The 11,103-nt window shown below is 35.8% G+C and overlaps 1 protein-coding gene across 1 annotated transcript; it reads right to left on the bottom strand.

Moving 5' to 3' along the window:
• Positions 1-564: 564 nt before the first annotated feature.
• On the bottom strand, positions 565-10,197 carry LOC107017851 (caltractin-like). The gene is made up of 7 exons (XM_015218127.2): positions 9,814-10,197; positions 7,527-7,647; positions 7,398-7,434; positions 7,205-7,232; positions 4,822-4,974; positions 4,614-4,716; positions 565-880 (listed from the first exon to the last, which is right to left on the bottom strand). Exons 1-7 carry the CDS (start codon positions 9,826-9,828, stop codon positions 816-818), a joined length of 522 nt encoding a protein of 173 aa, XP_015073613.1. The 5' UTR covers positions 9,829-10,197; the 3' UTR covers positions 565-815.
• Positions 10,198-11,103: the final 906 nt, after the last annotated feature.

Raw genomic sequence — 11,103 nt, 5'->3', positions numbered from 1 at the left:
GTCTTAACAAGATTGTATATGCACATGTGTTTTTTGTTAGGATTGTTCATTGTATATGTAAACAGCTGGAAATCTATATGTATATGTTCTTTGTATTAGTATATATGTGAAAAATGTATGCAATAAGAGACAATATTAGATGTAATTTGTATAAGCATGTGACTTATTGTTGTGTTTTTCAATCGTATATGTATTGGTAAATATATGTTCTATATGCGCAATCTATATACAAAGAATTTGTATATGTAGAAAGTTCATAAAAAAAATTGAAAATATTAACAGAATACAAAGATAAGAAAATATAAAATTGATTACAAATAAAAGAAAGTATAAAATTAACTTCAAACACATTTTTTGCAATTACCTGAAATTTTTGAAGGCACAATCCGGAGGGTAATGACAAATTCAGAAATAGTGTGAGAGCAATGGTGTAAATAAAGAGGGAAAAGAACCATTTTGATTTGTATATATCTTTATACAAATATATCTTCCAAGTTAAATACAAAACCAAGGGTCACACCATATGTCAAATTATGTTGAATAGCAGCTGCAAATTGGAAAAAATACAGTTGAATTGTAGCTATGGCATTTAATCCGAATTAAATATTTGCTATTTCATACAATTTTTCCCATACACAATTATGTCAAACAAGACGTAGTAGTTGCTTGCTTACAAACTTAGATAATACACATTCCATAATTAACTGGGTACAGACTACAGACTGGTCGTCCATTTTGATCCACAAAATAATTATAATATATTAGAGTTGGTAAATATATATCCTCCGATTTATCTGGTGCAGTAATGAAACTCCTTAATGCCCGAAATTGGTTCTCCTCATCATTCTCATGTAGTCTTCAACGTTAACCTCTCCATCACCTGCAACATTTACAACCAACAGTTCCTCAATAAATTACTCCAACATGGAACAATAATCCAGAAGTAGTGATGCAAAACTAGGAGTTACATCCATATTCTGCAGCACCCAACGAGAAGTTAAAAATACATTAGTTCATAAAAGAGAGAGATGCACACTTACAAAAGCATATTCCAGACACTAGACCTCAATGTCAAAATTGCAAAACTAGAGAATAATAATATAATAATAATAATAATAACAGACAAGACTACAGGGATGTAAAAACAAACACAAGCCAAGTCACGGCATGTCGATGAACAGTACACAAGCCAAGTCACGGCATGTCGATGAACAGTACAGGAGTCACGTTCACTAATAAAATGAGTAGCCTGGAGATTGGTAGTCCTGCAACATGTAATTTTAAAAAGTTGACCATTGTTTATTGCTTTCAGATAGCTATTCTATTATTAAAATGTGTGCAGATCCCTCAATCGCATGGAATAGTTTGTCATCAGAGGATGCTAAATCAACAATAACAATTCAGCACTTACTTGAATATTTAACCTAGTACCAAGTATAGGAAAACACGTACTGAAACTGGGCCCCAAGGGTTCAGGTGTAGTGGTAAGAGCGCAGTGTGTTAGGAATGCACCGCACACATCACGGATTCAAGCTTTGCCACTCACACAAGCATGATTAAGTAGGGAAGGATAGGAATGGGCCCATTATCTAAACTTCCAAACCGTGCATCGCTGGTACTCGGGAATTTCTTGGTAATCAAAAAATTTATACTACGAATGGATTGTTAAATGAAGAAGGGACTACCTACCAATCATTAAAAGCTAACTCCCTACCAATCTTTAAAATCTAGAGGGGTTTATTTATTCCCTCTAGATTACCCTGATTCAATTCTGAACTATGTCTGCTCCCTGATTCTCAATTAACAATGTAAAGGAGAGCTGACCTTTTGCTACTAAGCTTTTGTAACTATTATGCATCTACTTGATGCCTGCAATAGAACTAATATCATAAAAAATGAAGAAGGGACTGAGAAACTACATGGTACTGGTCTACAACATCATTTCAGGATTTTTTTTATTTTTTTCATTCACACAATCATTGGAACCCTAAACGAGAGAAGGAATTGATATTTAAAATCAGCAAAGTGCACATCGTTTGTTATAGATGCAATTCCCAACAAGCTAAGATTTTACTGCATTATCTAAGAGAACTAAGGGGATAAAAAGCATTATATAGACTTCCTCTTACTACATAGTTTGTAATATCATCCTAAACAAACTAGTAGGTGTGGCCAGTGTTTTGGATGGCGAGAGGCGACAAAAGGGGACAAGCCACGAGGCGAGGCGCATGCCTTTTTGAATTGAGGCGCCAATTAATACCAAAAATTAAATATTTAATTGCATATATAAATATCCAAAATCTTAATAGCAATAACATATATTAGAAAACATTTCAATTCAAAAACTAACAGTAGATATTGAAAGTCTAGAACTTGAATGAACCAATAATTCAAAATACTCTATTAAATAGTATAGAACTATATTAAGAGGGAAGAAATAATTATAGAAGAATTAAATTATTTTTAAAAAAAATATATAGGTAGTGAGCAGCAGAGCACTTAAATATAACAGAAGAACAAAGCACTCAATTCACACTTCACCACCAGTCAACCACTAAAAGTAGGTCTGAAAAACAAAGCAGCATAGCCACACTGTTGAAAAACATAGAAGAAGAAGAAAAGAAGGGAAGAACTAGAAAGAAGAAGAGATTTGGGTAAGTCTCCAGGGGTCGTACCTGAACAGCAGTCGCGTAAGTCCTACCTGAGCAGCGCGTCGCGATTCGCGAAAATCATGTAAGTCCCTAGGAGTCGCGACTTGCGAAACATGAGGAGAAGAGGAGAGCAGTCGCAATGCTTAATCTAAGGTGAGTTTGCAAAAATACCCCCAAAAAACCCTAATTTTGGCTTTTAATTATTAAATCTGACCTTTAAAAAAAAAGGCGACGCCTATTGCATCACCACGTCACGACGCCAGTCGCCTTTTGATCACTATGGCACGCTTTTTTGAATTCACCACGTCTCGCTGAAAATAGGCGGATAGGCCTCGCCTCACCACGCCTCGTCGCCAAAGGCGAAAGGCGCTCGCCTTTTAAAACACTAGGCGTGGCAAAATTGACCCAAATCCATATAACCCGCTCAACATGCTAAACTCAAATGGGTTTGGGTAGGAATAATTTTGATGATGAAGTGTTTTGGGTTATGTCCGAGTTAAGCCTTCAAAAATCAACAGCCCAAATAGACCCATGGCGATGCCCAAACATGACACATGAAAATGTCCAATCTTAGCCTATAGAAGCGAAGACTCTATGTGCCGAAAAAAAGGAATTGACCCCTCCTTATTACCAAAGGCTTCGTTTGGAGAACAATCCAATGTTAGTTATTTTGCTCTTCATTAATTTAAAACAACAAAAAAAATTACATGATCTTTATTTTTCCTTTCTGAGATTACTTGATCTTGTTTAGCAATATAGTCAAATTTAGGATGGAGGAAAACATTTTCCTTTGTACCAACACTCATAGACAACTTCGGTTGTTTTCTACGTAGACATACCAAGAGACATGTTAATCAGATAAGAACAGTTCAAATGATCCGAGGTTCCTATATGAAAAGAATGAAACAATTGTTGTCAAACAAATTATAGAGTTCATAGAACCGAAATCATTTTTAGCAAACAAATCTTTGGACCAACACAATCTTTATTGTTGTTTTTGTAATGCAACTTTGAGCAATTTCCTAAGTTTAATCGGGATCTATTAATTAAATTTATTGCTTTAAAAATAGATACTTGATAAATTACATGAGAAAGTTATAACTAGCAATTTGATCTTCACAATATATACTAATTTCATTTTAATCTAGTCAGCTTACACATAATTCAACTCTTGGGAAGCAAAAAGGTAAGAAAGCCTTTTCCAACAATCAGAATAGTTCCTTTTCGGACCTAAGCAAGACTTTCTGTTAAATTTGAAATATAAATGAAAAGAACAAAATATATTTTTGGTATCATATTGCCAATTTAGACTTGATGTCTAACCAATAATGCAATCAAATCATCAATTCCATCATTCCATAGGTTTCTTCTATTAGATGGAGATCCACGGGAATCATGAAATAAAGTTTGAAATGGAAAATTTTTGAGTCATGTTGGAAGAGCAGGGTTATAAGTTATTACCCATTATTCATTAATGCCCATCTTAGTCGACTAACTTTGGGCTGGTTGGGTTATGACCCATTTATCATTTTTAGCCCATTTTGACCCGAACAAAGTCAGCCCAAGTCGGCCATTTGCCACCATTAAATGGTAATATATAAAAGATATGGTAACAGTTTTTGGAATAACTAGGTCTTTTTAGGAGTTTGAGAGCTTCAAAGAAAAATATCTTACATACCAACTATATTGAAACCCTAGGCCTTTGGTCTAGAAGTAAGAGTGTAGTTTGTGAGGTGTGGAGTAGGAACACATCACAATTTCAAACCCTACCCCAGACAAATGCATAGTATCTAAGTGGAGAAGGATAGAGGGGCAATTCCATTATCCACCGAGTTTCAAACCGCGCACTACCAACCCTTGGGGATTCTTGGTTATCAACAAAATAAAAAAGACCAATATATATTTTAACCTTAGAAGCACAAAATCCACAATAGGAATACTATGAAATATAGCCTAACTTACGATCACGATCTGCCTCTTCTATCATTTCCTGGATTTCTCTGTCAGTAAATCGCTCCCCCAACTCATCAGCGATTCTTTGAATGTCCGCAAAAGAGATTTTCCCCTACATTTAAATGCTTTAATGATTAATCACAAGCCAAGAAAACAATTTAACTGTATGGAAGATAACCAAAAAAGTAGAAAGCAGGAGAGCGAAAAAAGCAAGCACATTTTTATCTTGATCAATAATGTGAAATGCCTTCATGAGCTCTTCTTTAGTGTCCCTTTCTCCAAACTTGGCAGTCATCATGTGCACAAATTCATCAAAATCAATTGCACCACTGCCATCCTTATCAACTTCTGCAATCATTTGATTGATCTCCTGCAATAACAAACACACTAATGAGTACACTACCACATATTAGAATAACTGACAAGGGCAGAAAAGAAGAAAACTAAAATCAAGGATTAATCCGCGAATAAACAGTATTTGACACGATGGAAAGGCTCCAAATTAGCGCAAGGAGAGAAAAAGTAAGAATGAACTTATTCCTAAATGACTTGCCAAATAACATTGAAAGAGTAATCAGATATTAGAAAGGTTAAAATCCTGATGCAGGCACCTAAGGACAAATCTTGTTAATATTTAACCAATAGGAACACTGACCAGCCACCATGTTAAAGACTAAGAAGAATATAGACCAAAAAGAAAAAAATAGCAGAACTTTTAAATAACTAAAGACCACATCACTTACATCTTAGGTGTCAATTTACTACAAGTCAAACACAAAATAATACACCTCAATATATGTGATGTGGTTAATATCATTCTCAAATCTGCAACCAGGCTAATGATGTAATACAGATTACCTCAAGACTAACCATTCACGAACTTCAACATATTGATGGATCATTCACAAGGATGGAGGTTGTTGAACATGTAAGGATGACGAGGAGGGAGTTCCATGCCTTGCATGCGAACATACGCACCTTGAAGGAGCTCCCCATTGGGCAACACCATGCTTGGATGATAGCTTGGAGTGTGGGAGGCGTAACGAAGCAAGGAGGAACAAGTGGAGATGTTGTTCCATTCGGCGAGCTATGTTGCTTACTCTTTAAAATTCCAATGGGTGCGTGTCGAATCCAAAAGTAGTGTATTTTTAAGAATCCGAGATGAGTGTAGCATCAAAAGTGAAGAGTCCGCAACTAAGTAGGCGAGTTGACTTCCACATCGACGACTCGCCAAACCTCCTTGACAAGGGTTTCAAGATCGTCAACTGGCCCAAGGAGCTATGAAGGGGAACGCTACTCATTAGGCGAGCTGAAGGTCATTGGCGCATCACCGAGTGGATTGGATGATGGTCCCCAGACTGCCCAAAGTTCCAGTAGCTCCCCAGCCAAGGCAAGGAGCAGGATTCCTCGCCAAGTACATTGGGCACATCGCCGAGCCATTAGGCGAGCCCGACTTGGCTCATCTATTTTGGGTCACTTTTGGGCCCATCTATTTAATAATGCCTTAAACTATAAATAGGCCTTTAGGTGCTCATTTTAGGGAGAAATGATTTTGAATATTGTAGCTATCAACTTTAAACTCCTTATGTGAGTGTTGAAACTTGGTATAAGCTTTTGTTGAACTCCTTATGTGTTTGTTGATAGTTAGGTATTAGCTTTTGTTGAACCTTGTTTAGAAATGTCGGTTGCTTAGGATATTGATTCCCTCAAGATCAACGCAAGAGTTGGTGCTCCTTGTTGGATTAACGAATTGAGATCTTTGGGTATAATATACCCTTGGGTTTCTATTTGTTTCCTCTTTTTGTGTCTATCTATGTAGCTTACTTTCTTCTCTTTTGATTTTCGCATTATATTACAATTTCTCTTGTGATAATTACATCATTTGGTATTAGAGTCGAGCTTAGTATCGTTCCTACAATTCTAGTCTTGGGTTTGTTGCTACCAAAAGAAGTGTTCAAATTCGTTTTGGTGAAAAATTGCAGAAATGGGTTTTTTAATTTGTGTCTTGTTTGAAGTTCCCAATGTTGTATTAGTGTTCGCTAACCTAATACAATGTTGCAGAAATGTTGTACTAGTATATAAGTTTATCCTTCCCTTTGTAAGGATTCTTATGTAGGTACAAGCGTAATGAAAGGAGGAACACATTAAAGGTGCAATGGTAATATTCATACTATTAAAACAAAGTGTGTATTTAAGTAATTAGATTATATACTAGTGAGATTATTGTAAGTTACCCTTAAATAAGAGTTTTGGTCCAAAGACAAACCCAAACCCGACCTCGATCAAGCCTAAAGGGCTTATATGGATCGGGCTTATAAGCCCTGATTTTAAATGGGTTTGAATAATTATATCACAACCCACCCCAATAACGAGTTGGGTTGGGCCGACCCCATGGGCTAAGCTCGTTTTCATGGTCTAACCATAGGTAATAGGACAAAAACTAACCCATTGCATCTCATGAGTTCAAGTGATATGCTTCAGATACTAGTACAAATATTGTTGTGATTCAATATCTTCACTGTATGAAATATGTTGTTAAACAGAAATAAGCAATAGCATATAGTTATCAAAAACAAATATATGAACTAGCATATAAATACCTCTTCAGTTGCTTCAAAACCCAGAGCCCTGTAACAAATGATACAAGTTTTTATCAATAAAAATGAAGCGGTAACGGCACCACAGACAAACAGGTGAAAGAAAGTAGAGGATCACAAAGACACAAAGTCAAGTTTTTTGTTGTTAGTCAGACATCCAAGACGTTACAAGGAATGGCAAAGAAGTATCACAAACCTCATAGCAACATTGAGTTCTTTGGCATCAATGGTTCCTAAAATATGTTGCAAAAATTAACAGTCAGCAAGAAGGTTAAGCATCAAAAAACTATATCTAGTATGGATTCCTTAAGGTTTATTTTATTACCAGAGTTGTCTGTATCAAAAAGCTCAAAAGCCTCTCTTATTTCTTGCCTTTTCTGTTGAGTTAACCCCTGATTACGTCCTCTAGGTTTCTCTCTCCGTGATTGACCTCTGTAAAGGCTTCCCTGTAGGAAGACATGATTCAGGTGAGTGATATGGACAGAGATAAGGAGAGGGGGAAGGAAACAGGAGAGAATCGAACAAGTAAAAGAGAAGTAAGAAATACAAATTGAAAAAGGAACACATAGCACATAAATTTGTGCACTCTTGATTAATTGCAGCTTCGTGTTCTTAATACATCATACATTACAATTATTACAAACCATAAATAAATTTAAAACAAAAATCTGAAATAGCTTTCCGAGCCAAAACAGCCAATCTTTTCCACATTCTAGGCAATTTTTAAACTATAACACCTCGGCATTGGGAAAAGGGGAAAGAACTTCAAGGTTTGGGCTACTTGGTGAGTCCTCAGCTCCGAGGACCTTGTCACCTATGTTATATTCTTCTATGCCTTTAGTTTTCTGATATTGTATGTGGTGTATAGGTACGTCCCAACAACTTTTGATGTACTAGATTGGCTTATCGAGACTATGATGTCACTTCTGCTTTTATACCAAATTCTTTCACTATATGATATTCTCTTACTATTTTCTATTATGTTGTGTTGTATGCGTGTCAAGTTGCTTGTGTAGAGTCTCTCGGGGTTATACGTCATGTCATGTCTAGGGTCTACTTTAAGTCATGATATCAACTCATCCCAATGTCAAACTATACTCTATGCCAATGTACAAAGTTTACTTTAACCCTAAGAAAATGGTATTTGCGTATATCAAGCAAAGGTTTAGTAATGGCAATATCAATCTAGTGATATCCAAGAGTTAAATAGAAGGGTAAAAACCAGAAGCTAGCATGCCTTTGGGGATGAATGCATATGCACATGATATCATAGGTGTTTAGAAACCAACTGAAAAGACAGAAATTATAAAATATCTTATGTCTAGTATTTGTTAAGCTTACACAAACCACCCTTCTATTAATTGACCCTGAATTGAGGCATAACCAAACAGATCTCAAGGGCATTGTATTTAAGTAGTCGTTGCTTCAAAAGGACTTATAATTAACAAAGAGAGAAATGGTTCTCATTTACATAAAAAAATATTTTCTTATAATTTCAATGTATTAAAAGACATCACTCAGATTTCATCAAACATATCAGGAAAGGAGAAGATAACAGGTCAAGACGAAATGAATTTTATGAGCAGACATTATAAATATAATTAAACTAATTAGGAACTTGTAAGAGAAATCATGCCACAAAATACAGTCTCGGACAAGAGGCAAGCTTGACATCCCATGTAAACATATAGTAGGCACAAGTTTAGCACTTTAGACAAACAACCAAGTTTCACGGTACACAAATGAGATACAGAGATCCGTTCAGCATACGAATATCATCAAGTTCAGGGGCTTGGAAGCACATATAGGATTGGGGGCACTTATAGGGTCAGGATTACATACATGGATGCTTCCATAAAATGCCTAGCATGCTTGAGCTTTCAAACAAGTATAGATAATGAAAATACAGCAAACTAACATATTAAGAATTGAAATGACTTTGATGGAAACTAACCGATCAAGAAGGAACAGTCAGGATAACAATAATATGTGACACACAGTGGTTCAAGCAGCACTATCCAATCCCCGAACAGGGCCATAAAGAAAGAAATTGCTTCTAGTTTTCAATTTAAAAGATGAAAGTTTTACCAAAATTCCACATGCTAAGGACTTCAAACCCATGAAGAAAAGCCTTTTGTTGCTATATTTAAGCGTTAAGAATCAACCCGAGGATCACATTGATCAAATTTACCATATTTACTTGAAAGGGGAAAGAAACAGATTTCCATGAATTGGGTTAAAAATTGGAAAGGGAAGGACCATTTAAGACTATCCAAGTTAGTTCCAACTTTCACCAGAAATGATGAAAATTCGACAAGCAACACAATGACCCTCATATTTGATATTCTAAATCGACATTCTTTGTTGGTTCATGCATTCTATACACTGATTATACAAAAAATAGTAGGCACAATTTGAACAGCATATAACAAGCAACACAATGATCGACATATTTGATATACTAAATTGTCATTCTTGTTGGTTCATGCATTCTATACACTGATTATACAAACAAAAATATAGGCAGAATTTGAACAGCATATAAGAACCGACTACGAGCTAAACTGATAAATTTTTTGTTGTTTTTTTCAAAGTAAGGAACAAATATGGACCTCGGCTATAGTCATCACGGATCCCTGGTCCAACTCACACTCGAACACGAACCAGCAAATAAGAGAACACAACAATGAAATATGATAGTGATCGGGTAGTATTAACTATTGGTGTGTAAATGAGTAATTATTCGTGTATGAAATGGATGGGGAGACAGATGGAAGATAGAAGACGGAGGTGTGGAGATTTGTTCTCGACGGCGAGGAGATGAAGATGGGGAGGATCAGCTGCGAAGGAGATGGGAAGTGGCTCCGGGAAAAGGGCAAGAGAATGATGTCTCGCTGGAGCTCGACGGGTAACGGAGAGATAAAAGGAGGTGGGAGGCGGTCGTTCACTGGAGTGGAAGACGGTAAATATATTAGGGTTTGGGGTGTGGTGAGATTATAAGGAGAAGAGATGAATGCGATGATCTAGTTCATTGAATAAATCATACGGATTGATGGATGAGATTAAAAATGGAGTTATAGAATTTCACAACATTTATATAAATTTAGTTGAAAATGAAATAATAAACGCTACAATTGAAACAAAATGGAAAGGACGGACTATTATTTATTTCCTTGAAAAGGTATCTTAATAATTGAATTTAGTGTAATTGGATGTAATTAAATTGTTTGGCCTATTTGAATCATCATGTAATTACTTTAGTTCGAAGATAATTGATTATAATTGTAGACCTGGTTTGTCATTTTAGAAAATTGTGTGAAATTATTGTTTTGTCCCTCTCGATATCGACTCCGAGTCTATTATAATTGAGTTTCGGAAATTGGATAAAAATTTGAGTTTAAAGTTAGAGTTTGGTAAGATTTGAGTTTGAAAGACTAATATTGTCAAAAAGAGGTTGTTGATGTGTTTTGGAGTTTCGAGTGTCGTACTGGAATTTTGTCGATTGCAGTAGTATCGGAAATGTGAAATCTAAACTATGAGAGTTATCCATTTCAAATTCGAAGGTTTTGAGGATTGAGGTCCTAAGTTGGAAATTGTTTAGAGTTTAGCTTTTGGGTTGACTTTGGCCAACATTCGAGGTATAGATGCTTAGATCGGAATTCTAAGAGTTCTGTTGGAGTCGGGGAGTTTTATAGGCCAAGGAGGAGAAGTCTCGAGCTTGTTTTAGCAATTTTAGGTATTGTGTTAGTTTCTTGTGATTTTCATGGATGTCATATTAAAGGACCTCGAATTCGTGTTTCTACGATTCTATTGAGTCTGAAACATTGAGTGTAATTGATTTTCATATGTGATTTGTGTGTCTGGGGTTCCGAAAGAATCTTGAGGGTTCTATCAATGTTTAA

This window comes from Solanum pennellii, chromosome 4, assembly GCF_001406875.1.
Source record: "Solanum pennellii chromosome 4, SPENNV200".
Classification (NCBI taxonomy): domain Eukaryota; kingdom Viridiplantae; phylum Streptophyta; class Magnoliopsida; order Solanales; family Solanaceae; genus Solanum; species Solanum pennellii.
This window is presented reverse-complemented; position numbering and strand designations above follow the sequence as displayed.

Coding starts and splice junctions, on each gene's coding strand:
- LOC107017851 (XM_015218127.2), bottom strand. Junction 4,975..7,204: donor GTTTTGAAGCAACTGAAGAG/GTATTTATATGC, acceptor TTGTTATTGCAG/GAGATCAATCAAATGATTGC. Junction 881..4,613: donor AGAAGAGGCAGATCGTGATC/GTAAGTTAGGCT, acceptor TAAATGTTGCAG/GTGATGGAGAGGTTAACGTT.